Source organism: Phocoena sinus, chromosome 2, assembly GCF_008692025.1.
Source record: "Phocoena sinus isolate mPhoSin1 chromosome 2, mPhoSin1.pri, whole genome shotgun sequence".
In the NCBI taxonomy this organism is placed as follows: Eukaryota; Metazoa; Chordata; class Mammalia; order Artiodactyla; family Phocoenidae; genus Phocoena; species Phocoena sinus.
The window spans coordinates 68,074,319-68,096,937 of record NC_045764.1 but is presented as its reverse complement, the minus strand read 5'-3'; the positions used below and the strand labels follow the sequence as shown (position 1 = coordinate 68,096,937).

General features: G+C 35.3%; 1 protein-coding gene across 5 annotated transcripts in view; it reads left to right on the top strand.

The window, feature by feature from the left end:
• IQCH (IQ motif containing H) overlaps positions 1-22,619 on the top strand; it is a 213,853-nt gene that overhangs the window by 70,824 nt on the left and 120,410 nt on the right. For 4 of the 5 annotated variants that reach the window (XM_032623391.1, XM_032623390.1, XM_032623389.1 and 1 more), the window contains exon 1: positions 2,581-2,698. In XM_032623391.1, coding sequence (XP_032479282.1) covers positions 2,581-2,698 — 118 coding nt within the window. Of the gene's footprint in view, positions 1-2,569; positions 2,699-22,619 lie in introns of those variants that run through there. The other variant, XM_032623387.1, reaches the window with a different exon arrangement.

Below are 22,619 nucleotides of genomic sequence, written 5' to 3'. Positions count from 1 at the left end.
ACGAAAAATAAACACAGAAACACAAAAATGTAATGGTCCAGAGAGCAAAAAGTTAGTCTCCTTCCTTGTGGGTATGAAATTCCTAGTTGAATTGAGCTCAAAATACACACATAGACAAACAGAAGTCTACACACCATATTCTCTATTGTCTCTCACTCGATAGGGAATAGATCTCTGTAAGATCCACAAAACTCACCAAATTCTCAGGCGTAGCCACCAGCAAGGACTAACGTATCAGCCATTAATATGGAGTAATATCAAAATTAGAGAAACAAGAGTCAGCAAAGTTCTATTGCCACTTTGAATTCACCTATGGGTGCCAAGAAAATAAGTGCCTGGCTTGGTTCCCTGTGATATGTACCTTTTCTGGCAATTTCAGGTGAATCTTTTGCTCATCTTGGTGGGATCTCCAAAATTGTTAAAGGATATATATTTTTGAAAGTAAAACCATGACTCTTATACAACTATAAAATGAACACATCAAAGATTCTGTTTAACTCATTAATTAAATGAGGGAACCAGTAAAATGTTACAATTGATTCAAAGAAGAATTCAAACAGCAGACAAATTTACAAACCAAAAATTTGGAAATAAATTTACAAATGCATGCAGAACTGAATTTTGGGGGGTGGGGAAAGTACTGTCCCTCCATGTGACAAAATCTATTTGCATATGTATAAACAAGAATTATTTGCACTGCTCTTGGTTTTCTATAAACTAACCTTAATCTCTACAGAATTGTAAAAGAGATTAATCAAAAACAAAGGTGATTATAGGGTCAGATAATCTCCAGAGTTTCCAGCATTCTGATGAAAAGATAACCAGTAATCTCTTTTGCTTATTCCAAAATCATAACTTTTTCCTTATTCCAAAATCATAACTTTTTCCTTTTAATGGTAAATGCACACGTGTGTTTGTCTAAAATTAAGTGAATTGCTTCACCTAGTACTAAAGCAAGGGTTAAAATCATGCTCATATTCTTTGGGATTCTCAGAGAATGAAACTCATTCTAGTAATGAAAATACACTGAATTAGCAGCAGCTCTGTTTTCCACATCTGCAAAGTAGGCACAGTTCTTGGACATGGGATATGATATTTATAGGTGGAAAATATTTGTGAGGACAAAGAATTGGTCTTTATATTTTAAAGTAGTTAAATTCTGGTGTTACAACAATTAAAACCTGGAGTACTAATTTTGAAAAGGGCTTGAAGAGTTGTACTTGGGATCAGTAGTTCTTAAGTTTTAACAGTGCAAAAGATTGACCTGGAGTGCTTATTTAAAATGTAGATTACTGGCCCCAATTCTAGTGATTCTCAAACTTCAATGCACATAAATATCTCCTGGAGGCTTCCATAATGCAGATTCCCAGGGGCCTCAGAAATTTGGACAGGTCTGGGATGGGGCCCGGGAATCTCCATTTTTAATAATAAATTCTTGCCCCAGATAATCCTGCAGTAAGTAAACTGAAGACTTCTCTTTGGAATCATTGTTTTAGAATCATTTACCATCATTGTTTTGGAATCATTGTTCTTAGTGAAGTCTTCTTCAGCTCTCCCATCCCTCAGCGATCATTCTTCTGAATTCCTATAACCCTAGACTTTAATTTCCTGAATGTGACATAATATAGTCCTTAGAGATAATAAGCAAATGAAAACAATATTTATCCCTCTTAGGATGTGTGCCAACTTCTTCAACCTAGTCCAGCTTAGGACACAGTTTTTTACTTGGATTTCATTGAGAGCCAGAGTTCTTCATTTTTCTTCCTATTAGCTGAGAGCAACAAGAAGCTGAAGCCCTATCACATGTCTATGTCAAGTACTCCCTGAGTTCCTGGGTTTCTGGCTTCAATACCATAGATCCACTTTAATGTGAGTTTGGCCCCTCACATCAGGTTTTGCTCAATTATTCATTTACTCATTGATTTATTCATTTTTTTAAAACAATGTCTCCTGTCCTTAAAAAACCTTGGCACCAGTCATATTGACACAGTATGAGTTCTAGGAATTGTAAATTAGTCACATTAATACTAACCATGTTGCCCAGTAACACTAAAACACCTACCTGGGCAATTCACATCATCTGGTAATATGAGAAATGTCTAAAAATAACTCTTTTTTAAAAATAAAATATGACTCGTAACAACAGGAGCATGATTTCAAGCACACAGGTTTTCTTTCTTTCAGAACCAAAGATCTCCTTAGTTATTGACTGTGTACCTGATTTCTCTGAATTTTAAAAAGAATACCAACATTATCAATAATTGAAAATGCCATTAAGTATAAAGAAGTTTCTGTTTGCATTGGAATTATATTTCTACCTTAAATGAAATTATCACAGTACAAGTTTATTCATAATACCATTATTAGAAATGCCATTTTTTCTTGGGTTAGATTAGGCTTAAATGAACAGTACTATGGCTATTTTTTTCTTGCAAATGATTAAGGCACTAAATGTAGTCTCACAAATAAACTAATGAATAGAGTAAGTGACACTTGTGAAATTTATAGAGTCCGGATTTTGTGGAAATGCTTGAAGTTAAACTCATATTCTTCTAACCTTCCTTTTTAGGTATTTTAAGTATGAGAGAACAAGGATTGATTCCACCAACAGCAAGAATTACCTTTCAGAATCCACCCATTACACCCAGAGCGGCTCCTCTGCATAGTTTTGATGAAGCTCGTAAGATTTTGACTACCGGTAAGACAGTCCTACCTGTATGTTAGTTGGGGATACACAGAAATTACCAAAATCTTTTATCTTCAATAATAGGACAGGAGGAAACTTGTAATGAATCTGAGTTTCACTTTACTGAATAAAGTAACTTTAGTCTCTTTATGAAATACCTACTCAGGGCCTGTGTTCTCTATGTGTTAGAAAGTTGGTATTTTCAAGGGATTTGCAGCTTGGTTGGGAAAATAAGACAAATATAATAAAAACAAATAACAATACAGAGTATTATAGACTGAAAACCAAATGTATGTTAAAGTCTAGTACTATAGGTGTTCAGAGGAATGATTGCTGACAGGTGAGATAATAAAAGACTTAAAGAGGAGCTGGATGAAATAGGAGAAAAGCACTGACCTGGGAATCTATTAACTAGTTGTAGAACCTCACACAAGCCATTTACTTTCTCTGGGCCTAAGCTTTACCAGTTATAAAATGAGGGGTTTTGGCTAAATTAATCCTTCTGTTCAACAAATATTTGTTGAATGCTTGCTTTATCCAAGGTAGCTGGGGATCTGACAGAGAATAAGTCAGACAACATTTCTACTCTCATGGTGCTTATAGTCTAGCAGATAAGTAAATGAGAATTTAAGCTAGGGATAAGTGCTAGAAATAAAATAAAACAACAGGGACAAGAGAGTGATAAAAGGAAGTGATTGCTTTGCTTGGGAGGGAAGGGTCAGGGAATGTGTCTTGGAAGATGTTGAGATCCAAATGATGAGAAGGAGCCAGTCATGTAAAGATCTAGGGAACAGTATTTCAGATGTAGGACAGCACAGGCACAATGGCCTGAGGGACTAAGGAGGGAATGAGCAAGAAAGCTAGTGTGGCTAGAGGGCCAAGAGAGAGGGAAGAGATAAGGCTGGAGAGGTAGAGAAGACTGAAATGACGTAGGGTAGAGCAGGACTATGAGTTGTCCTCAATGTTCATTCTCCCCTACTTCCACAGTAATAGAATCATGGGTGGGCACATGTCAGCTTGACCAAAGACAACATCTCCTAGTCTTCCTTTCAGTGAGGTGTGCCATGTGCCCAGGTTCTAGACAATGAGGATGTAAGCAGAAGTGGAAAGGGAAACTTCTGGGCATGACTTCCCCTTCTCATTTTTCATCTCTGGCTAGCTGGGATGCAGATGTGATGAGCAAGCACTTTGGAGCCAAAGATGGAACTCCAGGTTGAGTCTGGCAGAGATGCCCTGACAACCTGGGACTATCTTCCTTTCAACCGTTGTGTGAGAGAGAAATAAACTCTTAATTTGTTTAAGCCACTCAGTATATCTTAGGATCTTCTTTTTAAATGCCTTAGACTATAGCAGAACCACTATGGCAGCCTTTCAAACCATGATTTGCAGTGGATTTAATCCTAATTACAATGAGAACTCACTGAAAAGTTTAAACAGGAGGATGAGGTGATCTGATTTACATTTTAATAAGACCATTCTGACTGCTTTACAGATAATGAATCATAGGGGAGCATGAGTAAAACCAAGAAGACTAGTAGTTAAAAGCCTATATTGGTAAACCAGGTGAGAAATGACGGTGGATTTGAGGAGGATGGTATCAATGGATATGAGGAGAAGTGAACAAATTCAGGTTATGTTTTGGAGGTGGAGCCATGAGGACTGGCTGATGGATAGGAGTGAGGGAAACAGAGGCATCAGGGATAAATATGCATGAACGTATGTATAAACATACCCCAATTTTGTATCCATTCTACTGTTGATGGGAATTTCAGTGGTTTATACCATAGAGCTATTATGAGTAATACCATTATGAACATTCTTGTACGTGTCTTTTCATGTAAATATGTATGTGTCGCTGTTGGATACATATCAAAAAGAAGAATTGCTGCGTCACAAGGTAAATACACACTCAGTTTTAGTAGATAATGCCAAACAGTTTTCCAAGGTGTTTATACTGAATTACTTTCCTACTAGCAATATATGAGCATTCCAGATCATATATATCTTTGTCAACACTTGATATTTCCTTTTGTTTGTTTGTTTTGCCATCCTGAAGACTCTGTTGTGGTAGCTCTTTGTGGGTTTAATTTCTATTTCCCTGATCACCCATAAAGTTGTGCAGTTGTTTTGATATGTGTATTGGTCATTTGAATACCTTCTTTTGTAAAGTGATTTAGAACTTTAACATTTCTTTTTTCTTTTTTAATGGGTTGTCTTTCTTTTTCTTATTTGTAGGAATTATGTATGTATTCTGGGTACTAATTTTTTATCAGTTATATGTATTACAAATAATTTTTTTATTCTATGGCTTGGTATTTCATTCTCCTACTGGTGTCTTTGTTTTTAACTAAACTTTTGATTTTGAGATAATTATAGATTCACATGCAGTTGTAAGAAATAATACAACGAGCTCCTTTGTCTCTTAACTCAATTTTTCCCAATAATAATATACTGCCAAACTATAGTACAATATGATGACTGAAATATTGATTCAGCCAAGATACTGAACATTTTCACAATTTTCACCACAACATTTCCTCATGTTGTCTTTTTATAGCCACAGCCGCTCCCCTCTCACCCCACACCCCTTTAAACCCTGGCAACCACTCATCTGTTCTCCATTTCTATAATTTTATCATTTCAAATATGTTAGATAAATGGACTCATACGATGTGTAACATTTTGGGATTTTTTTTTTTTTTTTTTTTTTTTTTGCGGTACGCGGGCCTCTCACTCCTGTGGCCTCTCCTGATGTGGAGCACAGGCTCCGGACGCGCAGGCTCAGCGGCCATGGCTCATGGGCCCAGCAGCTCTGCGGCATGTGCAATCTTCCCGGACTGGGGCACGAACCCGCATCCCCTGCAGCGGCAGGCGGACTCTCAACCACTGCGCCACCAGGGAAGCCCGGATTTTTTTTTTTTTCACTCAGCATAATTCTCTGGAGATTTTATCCAGGTTGTTGCTTATATCAGTAGTTTATACCTTTTTACTGCTGACTAGTAATCCACAGTATGAGTGTACCACAGTTGTTAAACCATTCACCAGCTGAAGGATGTATGGGTTGTTTCCAGTTTGGGGCTACTATGAATAAAGTTGCTATAAACATTTGTGTACAGGTTTTTGTATGAACATATGTTTTCATTTCTTTAAGATAAATGCCCAGAGCATAATTGCTGGATCCCATGGTAGTTGCATGCTTATTTCCTCTACATACACTTAGAGCCACATCAGACAGTGTTATAATTTTTGTTTCAAACATCATATATAACTTAGAAAACTCAAGAGGAAAAAGGAAGTCTATTGTTTTTACCCATATTTTTGTTTTACCATGTTCTTTCTTCTTTTCTGATGTGCAAAGATTCCTTCTTTTATCATTTCCCTTCAATTGAGAGAATTTTCTTTAGCCATTGCTTAGGGTCATTATACTAGTGACCCTAAATTATCTTAATTTTTCTTCATCTTAGAATGTCTTGATTTCTCCTTTATTCCTAAAGGATATCTTCACTAGATATAAGATTCTGGGTTGACAATGCTTTTCTTTCAGCACTTAAAAAAACTGTGCCACTTTCTTTTCTTCTCCATGGTTTCTGATGAGAAATCCACTGTCTTTTGAATTTTTTCCTCATGTAGGTAAGGTGTTGTTTTTCTCTTCCTGCTTTCAAGATTTTTCTCTGTCTTTAGTTTTTAGAAGTCTGACTGTGTCTTAGCGTGGATTTCTTTGGTTTGATCCTGTTTGGGTTTGGCTCATCTTGAAGCTGTAGGTTTATATATTTTCCCAAATTTTGGAAGTTTTCAGCCAGTATTTCTTTGAGTACTTTTTTCAGCTTTGCCCTCTATTGTTTCTCCTTCTGGGCTACAATGATACAAATGTTAGATCTCTTCCTACAATCCCACAAGTCCTTGAGTCTCTGTTAATCTCTTCCCCCTAGTCTATTTTCTCTCCATTGATCAGACTGGGTAATCTCTATTTTTCTGTCTTCTAGTTCAGGGGTCCCCAGCCCCCAGGCCGCAGACCGGTACCAGTCCATTTCCGGTCCGTGGCCAGTTAGGAACCAGGCTGCACAGCAGGAGGAGACTGGCAGGTGAGCGAGCAAGTGAAGCTCTGTCTGCCGCTCCCCATCCCTCCCCATCACTCGCATTACCACCTGAAGCATCCCCCCACCCCATCTGTGCAAAAATTGTCTTCCACAAAACCGGTCCCTGGTGCCCAAAAGGTTGGGGACCGCTGTTCTAGCTCACTGATTCCCCTGCCTCCTACATTCTGTTGTTGAGCCATCCACTGAATTTGTATTCAGATGACCATAGTTTTCTGTTCCAAAATTTCAATTTGTTAAAAAATATACACTTAAAAATGGTTAAGATGGTAAACGTATTGTGGGGTTTTTCTTTTGTTTCTTTGTTTGTTTTTTGCCACACCACGCAGCCTGTGGGATCTTAGTCCCCCAACCAGGGACTGAACCCGGACCACAGCAATGAAAGTGCTGAGTCCTAACAACTGCATCACCAGAGAATTCCCTGTTACATGTATTTTTTAAAATACTTTATTTATTTATTTATTTGGTTGTGCCGGGTCTTAATTGCAGCAGGCATGCTCCTTAGTTGCAGCTTGCCAGCTCCTTAGTTGTGGCACATGGGCTCAGTTGAGGCAGGTGGGCTCCATAGTTGTGGCATGCAAACTCTTAGTTGCAGCATGCATGTGGGATCTGGTTCCCTGACCAGGGGTGGAAGCCAGACCCCCTGCATTGGGAGCATGAGTTTAACCACTGCGCCACTAGGGAAGTCCCTGTTATGTGTATTTTAACACAATTTAAAAATTCAACTTGGTTCCTCTTTATATGTTCTATTTCTTTGTGGAATCTTTCTATTTCTTTGCTGAGTTTTTATATTTTTTCATTTGTTTCAAGTATTTCTGTAATTGCTTGTGGAACATTTTTATGATGGCTACTTTAAAACTTTTGTCAGGTAAATTCTAAGATCTCTGTTATCTCAGTGCTGGTATCTATTCCTTGTTTTATTATTCAGTTTAACATCTTCCTGGTTCTTGGTATGGTGAGTGGTTTTCAATAGAAACTTTGACATTGTGGGTATTATGTTATAAGACTCTGGTTCTTATTTAATCTGTTTTATCTGGTTCCTCTGACACCCCTATTAATTCCCTATGCATCTGAGGAATAAGCCAAATTAGCTATGATATATCATCCTGTTTATGTATTGCTAGATTTCATTTGCTAATATTTTGTTTACCATTGTTGTTGATGCATGAGGCTGTCCTAAATTTTCCCTTTCCTATGTTTTCCTTAGGTTTTAGTATCCAGGTTAGTTTTGCCTTCAGTGAGTGAGTACTATCTCTTTTTATATTCTCTGGAAGAGTTTGGATAAAATTGGTTATATTTCTTTCTTAAAGAAATAAGTTTGGAAGAATTTACCAGTGAAGCCATTTGAATTTGTAGTTTTCTTTGGGAGTAGGTTTAATTTCTTTAACAGGTATAGGACTATTTTGATTATCTCTTTTGTCTGTTTCAGTTCAGTAAATTAACTTTGTCTAAGAAATTTGTCCATTTTGTTTAAACCTTCAAATTTATTGGAATAAGGTTGTTTATAATATCCTCTAATTATTTTTGTAACACCTGTAAAACCTGTGGTGATGTACATTTTCATTCCTGATGTTGGTTATTTACGCCTTTCTGTTTTTTCCTTGATTGGTCTCTCTAGGAGTTTATTCATTTTATTATTATTTTCAAACAACCAAATTTTGATGTTACTGATTCTTTCTACTAGATATTTGTTTTCTATTTTATTGGTATCTGCTCTTACCTTTATTATTTCTTCCTTCTGTTTACTTTTTCGAGGTTTAATTTTCCTATTTTCTTAACTTATTGTTACACACCCTTAGCTCATTAATTTCAGCTATTTGTTTCTGATATATAAACAGAAGGTTATAAATTTCACACAAAGCACTACTTTAGCCAAATTCCCTAAGTTTGTTATGTCATATTTCCATTACCATTTAATTCAAAACATTTTCTAATTTCCATTGCGATTTCTTCTTCAACCCATGGAATATTTTGAAATATATAAATTTGAGTACTTTGTACGTATCCTTTTTATTATTGATTTCCAGCCTAACTCCATTGTTTAGAGGACATACTATGTATGCTTTCAATTATTTGAAATCTGACTTGCTTCTTGGTCTTTGCATATGATCAACTTGGATGAGCACATATTCTGCATTTATTAAGTGCAGTGTTATGAATATATTCAGTTAAGTCAACTTAATCATGTTATTCAAATTTATGTCTCTATTAATTTTTTTTGCCCATTTATTCCATCTACTGCTAAGAGAGGTATGTTGAAGTCTCAAACTATGATTGTAAATTTGTCTATTTCCTTTTATTTTTTGTCAGTTTTTTCTTAATATCACACATATTTTAAATTTACTCTTTACAGAAGGAAATGTATTTTTCACCAAAAGTAAGAAGTGCACTAAAAAGTAAGAATCAGTTTTAAGCAAGGGTGAACAAACTCTTTATGTTAAGGGTCAGATAGAAAATATTATAAGCACTGCATGCCACATATAATCTCTGTACGTATTCTTGTTATTTTGTTTTGTTTTGTTTTTGCAACCCTTAAAAATTGTAAAAACCTTTCTTAGCTTGAGGACCATAGAAAAACAGGCTACAGGCCAGATTTGGACTATGGAATACTTGACTTTAAGTATTAAAGTTTAATGTATTCTAGTAATTATACTGAGAACTAAATAAAATTTAAATCAATAGGTATATTTGTACACTGACTATATGCCCAGTTTCCAACATTTTATCCTTTGTACTTTCAATATTATGAAATACTTTTGGGTTTCTTTAATGTGATTTTTTTTTTTCTGGCATCACATCCTCTGGAACATGTTCACCCTTTCATCACAACCACTTTTCTCATTTTTGTCAATAAGTTAACCTTAAAGTTCCTCTGGCTGCATTACCAGAGTCTTGCGAATGGTGGCAATATCAACATTCCAATAGTCAGCTATTTCTTCTAGAATTCTACTTATAATCAATTTTTATTTCACTTTCAGCACTATCAGTTTTCAGGGTATTTTGCTGAACTTTCAGCTTTGTTAACCGATTCTACCTTTCAATTATCAACTTTTGTAAAAAATCATGTGGATTTATCATTGAGAGAAAAGAAGGCAATACCACTACATTCTTTGCAGTCTGTGTGTGAACCCAAAAGCAGATACACAGTGGCCAATCACTGATCATGATATGCACCTTTCACTTACATAATGATTTGTGGAACAAAGATCTAGCAGCAAAGTTTGTGCTTTATGCCATTACTGACAGTTACTATACCATAGTAACTGAAATTTGAACCCTGCTGTTGGGGGACTGGTATTATTTAACGAAACAGTGGTACCAAATTTGTGCCTATTGGAATGGAACAAAGTGAAGACTCTTTGTATAATAAATGTGAATGGTCTAAACACACCAGTTAAAAGACACAGATTGTCAGATTGGATAAATAAAAAAGACTCAACTATATGTGGTCTACAAGAAACTAACTTTAAATACAGAGACATAGAGAAGTTAAAATAGAAGGAGGGGAGAAGTGATAAATCTTACTTACATAAGAATTCAAATAATATAAGTAGTTATTCCTCCCTCCAGGAGGTGGAGCTTAATTCTCCCTCCTTTGAATGTGGGCTGGACTTAATGACTCATATCCAAATAATAGGGTATGGAAAGGGGAAAAATTTTAAATTTACAGAGGAGAAGTCTGGCAAGCCCTACCTTAACCAAGGATAATACATCATGACCATGTAGGGTTTATCCCAGGAATGCAGGACTTTCTCAACACTGAAAAGTCAATGTAAGTAAATCAGAAAGAGAAAAACAAATACTGTACGCTAACACATATATATGGAATCTAGAAAAAAAAAGATGGTTTTGAAGAACCTAGGGGCAGGACAGGAATAAGGACATAGAGAATGGACTTGAGGACACAGGGAGGGGGAAGGGTCAGGTGGGATGAAGTGAGAAAGTGACATGGACATATATACACTAACAAATGTAAAATAGATAGTTAGTGGGAAGTAGCTTCATAGCACAGGGAGATCAGCTCGGTGCTTTGTGACCACCTAGAGGAGTGAAATAGGGAGGGTGGTAGGGAGACAAAAGAGGGAGGGGATATGGGGTTATATGTATACATATAGCTGATTCACTTTATTATACAGCAGAAACTAATATAACATTGTAAAGCAATTAGACTCCAATAAAGATGTTTAAATAAAAGAAAAAAAAGAACTAAACAAAAGAGATGGTATAATTTTTAAAAAGTCAATGTAAGTCATCATATCAATAGACTGAAGAAGAAAAATCATATGACCACCACAATAAATAAAAATAAAATAAAATTCAACATCCATTTGAATTGAAAGCCCTAAGCAAACTAGGAATGTAAGGAACTTCCTCAGACTGATATAGGATATCTACAGTTAAAATCTTACTTAATGGTGAAAAACCAACTGCTTTCTCCCTAAGATCAGGAATAATACAAGAATATCCACTCTCACCACATCTATTCAACATGTACTGAATATCCTAGCCAATGCAATGAGGTAAGAAAAACAAAGGCATGCAGATGGAAAGAGAAGAAATAAAATACCTCTTTGTAAACAGAATGATTACTACATGGAAAATCTGAAAGAATCTAACACACACACACACAAACACAAAGCCACTAAAATGAATAAGGGAGGTTAGCATGGTTTCAGGATACAAGGTTAATATGCAAAATTAATTGAATTTCTATATACTAGAAAGGAACAATTGGAAATTGAATTTTAAAAACAATACCATTAAAATAAAAACAAAAAATGAAATACTTAGGTATGAAACTAAAAAATATGTACAAGATCCGTATGCTGAAAACTCCAAAATGCTAATGAAAAAAATTCAAAGAAGACCTAAATAAATGGAAAGGTAAGCCATGTTTACTGGTTAGAAGACTTGATATTGTTATGATGTTAATTCTCCCAAAATTGTCTAGAAATTCAATGAAATCCAAATCAAGATCAGTAGACTTTTCTTGGTAGAAATTAACAAGTCAATTCTAAAATTTGTATGGAAAGGTAAAGATGGTATAATAACCAAAACAATTCTGAAAAAGAAAACATCAGAGGATTCATGTTATCTGAGTTAGTATAAAGCTAGAGTTATCAGGACAATGTGGTATCAGAAAAGGATAAAGACAGCGGTCAGTGGAACAGAATAGAGAGTTCACACATATACACTGATTTTTCACAAAACTGCAAAGGCAATTCAATGGAGAAAGGACAGTCTTTTCAATAAATGATGCTTGAATAATTGAAGATAGCTATATACAGAACCTTGACCCACACCTTGCACCATATACAAAGATTTATTCAAAATGTATCATAGAAGTCAGGGTAAAGCCTAAAACTATAAAACTTTTAGAAGAAAACAAAGGAGGAAAATCTTTGTTTTCTTGGGTTAAGCAAAGATTTCTTAGATGCCACATGAAAAGCATAATCCACAAGAGTAGAAAAACTAATCAAAACTTAATCAAAACTTAAAACTTCTATTCTTTGAAAGACAGTGTTAAGATGGTGAAAAGAAAAGCTACAAATTGGGGTAAAAATTTCAAAACACATCCTTGATAAAGAATTTTTTTGTCCAAAATATATAAAGAACCCTCATAATTCAATAATAAGAAAACAAGCAATCCGACAGAGCTTCAAGATGGCAGAGGAGTAAGATATGCAGATCACCTTCTTCCCCACAAATACATCAAAAATACATCTACATGTGGAACAACTCCTACAGAACACCTACTGAATGCTACAGAAGACCTCAGACTTCCCAAAAGCCGAATACCAGACAACAGAAGGAAGAAGAACTACAATCCTGCAGCCTGTGGGAAAAAAACCACATTCACAGAAAGACAGACAAGATGAAAAGACAGAGGGCTATGTACCAGATGAAGGAACAAGATAAACCCCAGAAAAACAACTAAATGAAGTGGAGATATGCAGCCTTCCAGAAAAAGAATTCAGAATAATGATATGATTATCATTGTGAGAATAATGATATGATTATCAGAATAATGATATGATTCAGAATAATGATACTGAAGATGATCCAGGACCTCGGAAAAAGAATGGAGGCAAAGATCAAGAAGATGCAAGAAATGTTTAACAAAGACCTAGAAGAAGTAAAGAACAAACACCTAGAAGAATTAAACAACAAACAAACAGAGGTGAACAATACAATAACTAAAATGAAAAATACACTAGAAGGAACCAATAGCATAATAACTGAGGCAGAAGAACAGAAAAGTGAGTTGGAAGACAGAATGGTGGAATTCACTGCTGCAGAACAGAATAAAGAATGAAAAGAAATGAAGACAGCCTAAGAGACCTCTGGGAAAACATTAAACGCAAAAACATTCGCATCATAGGGGTCCCAGAAGGAGAAGAGAGAGGGAAAGGACCTGAGAAAATATTTGAAGAGATTATAGTCGAAAAATTCCCTAACATGGGTAGGGAAATAGTCACCCAAGTCCAGGAAGCGCAGACAGGCCCACACAGGATAAACCCAAGGAGAAATATGCCGAGACACATAGTAATCAAACTGACAAAAATTAAATACAAAGAAAAATTATTGAAAGCAACAAGGGAAAAATGACAAATAACATACAAGGGAACTCCCATAAAGTTAACAGTTGATTTCTCAGCAGAAACTCTACAAGCCAGAAGGGAGTGGCATGACATATTCAAAGTGATGAAAGGGAAGAACCTACAATCAAGATTACTCTACCCAGCAAGGATCTCATTCAGATTCAACGGAGAAATCAAAAGCTTTACAGACAAGCAAAAGCTAAGAGAATTCAGCACCACCAAACCGGCTCTACAACAAATGCTAAAGGAACTTCTCTAAGTGGGAAACACAAGAGAAGAAAAGGACCTACAAAAACAAACCCATAACAATTAAGAAAATGGTAATAGGAACATACATATCGATAATTATCTTAAATGTGAATGGATTAAATGCTCCAACCAAAAGACACAGGCTTGCTGAATGGATATAAAAACAAGACCCCATATATATGCTGTCTACAAGAGACCCACTTCAGACCTAAGGACACATACAGACTGAAAGTGAGGGGATGGAAAAAGATAGTCCATGCAAATGGAAATCAGAAGAAAGCTGGAGTAGCAATACTCATATCAGATAAGATAGACTTTAAAATAAAGAATGTTACAAGAGACGAGGAAGGACACTACATAATGATCAAGGGATCAATCCAAGAAGAAGATATAACAATTATAAATATATATGCACCTAACATAGGAGCACCTCAATACATAAGGCAACTGCTAACAGCTATAAAAGAGGAAATCGACAGTAACACAATAATAGTGGGGGACTTTAACACCTCACTTACACCAATGGACAGATCATCCAAACAGAAAATTAATAAGGAAACACAAGCTTTAAATGACACAACAGACCAGATAGATTTAATTGATATTTATAGGACATTCCACCCAAAAACAGCAGATTACACTTTCTTCTCAAGTGTACACGGAACATTCTCCAGGATAGATCACATATTGGGTCACAAATCAAACCTCAGTAAATTTAAGAAAATTGAAATCATATCAAGCATCTTTTCTGACCACAACACTATGAGATTAGAAATCAATTACAGGGAAAAAAACATTAAAAATACAAACACATGGCAGCTAAACAATACACTACTAAATAACCAAGAGATCACTGAAGAACTCAAACAGGAAATTAAAAAATACCTAGAGACAAATGACAACGAAAACACGATGTTCCAAAACCTATGGGATGCAGCAAAAGCAGCTCTAAGAGGGAAGTTTATAGCCATACAAGCCTACCTCAAGAAACAAGAAAAATCTCAAATAAACAATCTAACTTTACACCTAAAGGAACTAGAGAAAGAAGAACAAACAAAACCCAAAATTAGCAGAAGGAAAGAAATCATAAAGATCAGAGCAGAAATAATTGAAATAGAATCAAAGAAAACAATAGCAAACATCAATAAAACTAAAAGCTGGTTCTTTGAGAAGATAAACAAAATTGATAAACCTTTAGCCAAACTCATCAAGAAAAAGAGGGAGAGGACTCAAATCAATAAAATTAGAAATGGAAAAGGAAAAGTTACAACAGACAGTGCAGAAATACAAGGCATCCTAAGAGACCACTACAAGCAACTCTATGCCAATAAAAGGACAACCTGGAGAAATGGACAATTTCTTAGAAAGGTATAACCTTCCAAGACTGAACCAGGAAGAAATAGAAAATATGAACAAACCAATCACAAGTAATGAAATTGAAACTGTGATTAAAAATCTTCCAACAAAGTCCAGGACCAGAAGGCTTCACAGGTGAATTCTATCAGACATTTAGAGAAAAGCTAACACCCATCCTTCTCAAACTCTTCCAAAAAATTGCAGAGGAAGGAACACTCCCAAGCTCATTCTATGAGGCCACCATCACCCTGATACCAAAACCAGACAACGATACTACAAAAAAAGAAAATTACAGACGAATATCATTGATGAATATAGATCCAAAAATCCTCAGCAAAATACTAGGAAACAGAATCCAACAACACATTAAAAGGATCATACACCCTGATCAAGTGGGATTTATCCCAGGGATGCAAGGATTCTTCAATATGCGCAAATCAATCAATGTGATACACCATATTAACAATTTAAATATTAAAAACCATATGATCATCTCAATAGATGCAGAAAAAGCTTTTGACAAAATTCAAAACCAATTTATGATAAAAACTCTCCAGAAAGGGGGCATAGAGGGAACCTACTTCAACATAATAAACGCCATATATGACAAACCCACAGCAAACATCATTCTCAATGGTAAAAACTGAAAGCATTTCCTCTACGATCAGGAACAAGATAAGGATGTCCACTCTCACCACTATTATTCAAAATAATTTTGGAAGTCCTAGCCATGGCAATCAGAGAAGAAAAAGAAATAAAAGGAATACAAATTGGAAAAGAAGAAGTAAAACTGTCACTGTTTGCAGATGACATGATATTATACATAGAGAATCCTAAAAATGCCACCAGACAACTACCAGAGCTAATCAATGAATTTGGTAAAGTTGCAGGATACAAAATTAATGCACAGACATCTCTTGCATTCCTATACACTAATGATGAAAAATCTGAAAGAGAAATTAAGAAAACACTCCCATTTACCATTGCAACAAAAAGAATAAAATACCTAGGAATAAACCTACCTAAGGAGGGCTTCCCTGGTGGCACAGTGGTTGAGAGTCTGCCTGCCGATGCACGGGACACGGGTTCGTGCCCTGGTCCAGGAAGATCCCACATGCCACAGAGCGGTTGCGTCCGTGAACCATGGCCGCTGAGCCTGCGCGTCCGGAGCCTGTGTGTCTGGAGCCTGTGCTCCGCAACGGGAGAGGCCACAACAGTGAGAGGCCCGCATACCACACAAAAAAAATAAACAAAAAAAAACCTACCTAAGGAGACAGAAGACCTGTATGCAGAAAACTATAAGACACTGATGAAAGAAATTAAAGATGACACCAACAGATGGAGAGATATAGCATGTTCTCAGATTGGAAGAATCAATATTGTGAAAATGACTATACTACCCAAAGCAATCTACAGATTCAATTCAATCCTTATTAAATTACCAATGGCATTTTTTACGGAACTAGAACAAAAAATCTTAAAATTTGTATGGAGACACAAAAGACCCCGAATAGCCAAAGCAGTCTTGAGGGGAAAAAGCGGAGCTGGAGGAATCAGACTCCCTGACTTCAGACTATACTACAAAGCTACAGTAATCAAGACAATATGGTACTGGCACAGAAACATAGATCAATGGAACAAGATAGAAAGCCCAGATATAAACCCATGCACCTATGGCCAACTAATCTATGAGAAAGGAGGCAAGCATATACAATGGAGAAAATACAGTCTCTTCAATAAGTGGTGCTGGGAAAACTGGACAGCTACATGTAAAAGAATGAAATTAGAACACTCCCTAACACCATACACAAAAATAAACTCAAAATGGATTAAAGACCTAAATGTAAGGCCAGACACTATAAAACTCTTAGAGGAAAACATAGGAAGAACACTCTTTGAGATAAATCACAGCAAGATCTTTTTTGATCCACCTCCTAGAGTAATGGAAATAAAAACAAATGGGACCTAATGAAACTTAATAGCTTTTGTAAAGCAAAGGAAACTACAAACAAGACAAAAAGATAATCCTCAGAATGGGAGAAAATATTTGCAAACAAATCAATGGACAAATGAGTAATCTCCAAAATATATAAACAGCTCATGCAGCTCAATATTAAAAAAACAAACAACCCAATCCAAAAATGGGCAGAAGACTTAAATAGACATTTCTCCAAAGAAGGCATAAGATGGCCAAGAAGCACATGAAAAGTTGCTCAACATCACTAATTATTAGAGAAATGCAAATCAAAACTATAATGAGGTATCACCTCATACCAGTTAGAATGGGCATCATCAGAAAATCTACAAACAACAGATGCTGGAGAGGGTGTGGAGAAAAGGGAACCCTCTTGCACTGCTGGTGGGATGTAAAGTGATACAACCACTATGGATAACAGTATGGAGGTTCCTTAAAAAACTAAAAGTAGAATTACCATATGACCCAGCAATCCCACTACTGGGCATATACTAAGAGAAAACCATAATTCAAAAACACACATGCACCCCAATGTTCATTGCAGCACTACTTACAATAGTCAGGTCATGGAACCAACCGAAATGCCCATCGACAGACGAATGGATAAAGAAGATGTCGTACATATATACAATGGAGTGTTACTCAGCCATAAAAAGGAATGAAATTGGGTCATTTGTAGACATGTGGATGGATCTAGAGACTGTCATACAGAGTGAAGTAAGTCAGAAAGAGAAAAACAAATATTACATATTAACGCATATATGTGGAACCTAGAAAAATGGTATAGATGAACCGGTTTACAGGGCAGAAATTCAGACACAGATGTAGAGAACAAACGTATGGACACCAAGGGGGGAAAGCAGTGGTGGGTGGGGGTGGAGGTGTGATGAATTGGGAGGTTGGGATTGACATGTATACACTGATGTGTATAAAATGGATGACTAATAAGAACCTGCTGTATAAAAATAAAATAAAATAAAATTCAAAAATAATATTTGAGTTCAATAAAAAAGAAACAGAACAACAAATATTGTTTATTAATGCATATATGTAGAACCTAGAAAAATGGTACAGATGAACCAGTTTGCAGGGCAGAAATTGAGACACAGATGTAGAGAACAAATGTATGGACACCAAGGGGGAAAGCGGTGGGATGAATTGGGAGATTGGGATTGACATATATACACTAATATGTGTAAAATGGATAACTAATAAGAACCTGCTGTATAAAAAAATAAATAAAATAAAAGCCAAATACCTTCTCTATCCACTGGAAAAAAACAGATTGTAAAAGCTATTAAGAAAACATAAAATACCTATGATAAACCATGATGGAAAAGAACATGAAAAATAATATATATATGTATAACTGAGTCACTTTGCTGTACAGCCAAAATTAAACACAATACTGCAAATCAACTATACTTCAATAAATTTTCTTTTAAAAAGAGAAAAGAAAAAAACAAACAAGCAACCCAATAACATAATGGACAAAAGATCTGAACAGACATTTTACCAAAGAACATAAATGAATGGTAAATAGATATATGAAAGTATGCTTAACATCATTAATCACTAGGGAAATAGAAATTAAAGCAAGTCTTAATAAACTTAAGACAACTGAAATCACACCAAGGTTCTTTTCCAAACACAATGGTATGAAAGTAGAAATCAATTACAAAAGAAAAACTGGAAAATTCATAAATATGTGCAGATTAAACAACAGACTCCAGAACAACCAGTGGGTGAAAGAAGAAATCAAAGGGAAATTTTAAAAGATCGTGAGACAAATGGAAATACACCATACCAAAGCTTATGGGATGCAAAAAAAGGAGTTCTAAGACAGAAGTTTATAGCAATAAATGTCAACATTAAGAGAAAAGAAAAATCTGAAATAAACAACCGAACTTTACACTAAGAACAAACTAAGCCAAAAGATACAGGAAGGAAATAACAAAGACCAGAGTGGAAAGAAATGAAATAGATACCAGAAAGACAAGGGAGACTATCAATGAAAAATAAGAGTTGTTTTTGGAAAGATAAACAAATATACAAACCTCTAGCTAGACTAAAAAAAGAGAGACAACTCAAATAAATAAAAGCAGAAATGAAAGAGGAGACATTACAACACAGAAATACTAAGGCTCATAAGAAACAACTATGAATAATTATATGCCAAAAAATTAGACAGAAGAAATGGAAGAAATGGATAAATTCCTGGAAACATAAATCTACCAAGTCTGAATCATGAAAAAACCGAAAATCTGAACAGACCAATTATTAGCAAGGAGATTGAACCAGTAATCAAAAACCTCTCAACAAAGAAAAGTCCAGGACCAGATGAGTTTACTGGTGAATTCCACCAAGCATTGAAAGAAAAATTAATAGCAATTCTTCTCAAATTCTTCCAAAAAAGTAAAGTAAGAGGGAACACTTCCAAACTCATTTACCCTCATACCAAAGCCAGACCAGGACACTACAAGAAAAGAAAATAACAGGCCAATATTCCCAGTGAACACAGATGCAAAAATCCTCAAGAAAATATGAGCAAAGTGAATTCAACAGCACATTAAAAGGATCACACACCATAATCAAGGAGGATTTATCCCTGAGATGCAAGGATGGTTCAACATATGCAAATCAATAAATGTGATACACCTCATTAACAAAACAAAGGATAAAAATCATATGATCATCTCAGTAGCTGCAGAAAAAGCATTTGAAAATTCAACATCCTTTCATGATAAAAACTCTCAAAAAATTGGTATAGAAGAAACATACTTCAACATAATAAATGCCATATATGACAGACCACAGCTAACATTATACTCAAAAGTTAAAAGCTAGGGCTTCCCTGGTGGCACAGTGGTTGAGAGTCTGCCTGCCGATGCAGGGGACACAGGTTCGTGCCCCGGTCCGGGAAGATCCCACATGCCGCAGAGTGTCTGGGCCCGTGAGCCATGGCCGCTGAGCCTGCATTCCAGAGCCTGTGCTCTGCAACAGGAGAGGCCACAACAGTGAGAGGCACGCATACCACACACACACAAAAAAAGCTAAAAGTTTTTCCTCTAAGATCAGGCATAAGACAAGGATGCCCAGTCTTGCCACTTTTATTCAACATAGTTGTGGAAGTCCTAACCAGAGGTATTAGGCAAGAAAAAGAAATAAAAGGCATCTAAATCAGAAAGGAAGAAGTAAAACTATCTCTGCAGATAACATAATATATATTGAAAACCCTAAAGTTACTACCAAAAAATGGTTGAAACTAATCAATGAATTCAGTAAAGTTGCAGTATACAAAAATCGCTATACAAAAATCAGTTGCATTTTTATACACTAACAACTATCAGAAAGAGAAATTAAGAAAACAGTCCCATTTACAACAGCACCAAAAACAATAATGTACTAATGAAAACTGTAAAACATTGATGAAAGAAGTTGACACAAATAACTGGAAAGCTATTCTGTGTTCATGGACTGGAAGAATTAGTATTGTTAAAATGGTCATACTGTCCAAAGCAATCTGCAGATTCAATGCAATCCCTATTAAAAACCCAATAGCATTTTTCACAGAAATAGAAAAAATAATCCTAATATTCATATAGAACCACAAGAGGCACCAAATAGTGAAAATAATCTTGAGGAAGAAGAACAAAACTGGAGGCATCACATTTCCTGATTCCAAACGATATTACAAAGCTATAGTAACCAAAACAGCATGTTATTGGCATAAAAACAGACACATAGATCTATGGAACCAAACAGAGAGCCCAGAAATAAACTCATGCTTTTATGGCCAATTAATTTTTGCAAAGAATTGAAAAATATACAATGGGGAAAGGTTAATCTCTTCAATAAATAGCGTTGGGAAAACTAGACAGCCACGTTAAGAAGAATAAGAGTGGGCCCTTATCTCATACCATACACAAAAATTGACTCAAAATGGATTAAAGACTTGAACATTAGATGTGAAACCATAAAACTCCTAAGGAAAAAGCATAGAGGATAAGCTCTTGGAAATGATTTTTTTTTTTTGATTTGACACCAAAAGCAAAGGCAACCAATGCAAAAATAAACAAGTTAGGCTACATCAAATTAAAAAGTTTCTGCACAGCAAAGGAAATTATCAACAAAATGAAAAAGCAACCTGTGGAATGGGATAAAATATATGCAAACCACATATCTAATAAAGGGCTAATACACAAAATATACAAGAAACTCATAGAACTCAATAGCAAAAAAACAAATAACCCAAATCTTTTCATGGGCAAAGGACCTGAATAGACATTTTTCAAAAAAGACAAACAAATCCAACAGGGACATGAAAAGGTGATCAATGTCATAATCATCAGCAAAATGCAAATGAAAACAACAATGAAGTATCACCTCACACCTGTTTGAATGGCTTTTATCCGAAAGACAAGAGATAACAAATGCCAATGAGGATATGGAGAAAAGGGAATCAGTGTACACTGTTGGTAGGAATATAAACTGGTAAAGCTGCTATGGAAAACAATATGGAGGTTTCTCAATACCTTAAGAATAGAGCCACCACATGATTCAGCAATTTCGCTTCTGGGTATATATCCAAAGGAAACGAAGTCATTATCTCCAGAGATATCTGTACTCCCATGTTCATTGCAGCATTATTCACAATAGCCAAGGTATAGACACAACTTAATGTCATATATTTATAGTGGGATATTATTCAGTCTTAAAAAAGAAGGAAATTCTGCCATTTGGACAACATGGATGAATCTGGAGGGTATTAATGCTAACTGAAATAAGCCTGACAGAGAAAGACAAATACCACATGGTATAGCTTATATGTGGAATCTAAAAAAAAAAAAAAAAAAAAAAAAAAATCAAACTCATAGAAACACTGAGTAGAAAAATGGTTGCCAGGGTTTGAGGGGTGGGGGAATCCTTTCAAATATATATATATATATCAAATATATCATCACAATGTTCACTTTAAATATCTTACAATTTCATTTGTCAATTATACTTCAATAAAGCTGTAATTTTTAAAAAGGGAAGGAACAAATAAATAATATGAAATGAAAAAAGGCAGAAACTACAGACAGGTAGAATTTTTAAAAAACATAATATGGTAACTTAATACCAATACATTTTTAAAAACAAAGTGAAAAATTTCCTAGAAAAATCTAAATTACCAAAGTTAACTAAAGAAAAAATCGAAAACTTAAAGAAAACAATACCATTAGATAGTTTGATTTGGTAGTCAAAAATATCTGTCTTCCACATGGACATGTGCACACATGCACACACACACAAATATACCAAACAAAAAGGGCCTCAGGTCTTTTATAGGGAAGTTTTACCAACTTTAAAGGGTCAGGTAATTCTTATATTAAACTATTCCACAGTAAAAGAGAAGAAGGAACGCTTACCAACTGATTTTATGATGCTACTTTGGTACCAAAAGTGGATGAGGACACCGCAAGAAAAAATATATATAAATCAATCTCAGGAACATAAAGGTAAACATTCTAAATAAAAGTTAGCAGTATGTTTTTTACATTCATCATGATCAAGGAAGAATGTGAGGAAGATTCAACATTAGAAACATGTAACAATACAATTCACCACATTAACAGATTAAAAAAGAAAAAACCCTGTGATCGTCTCAATAC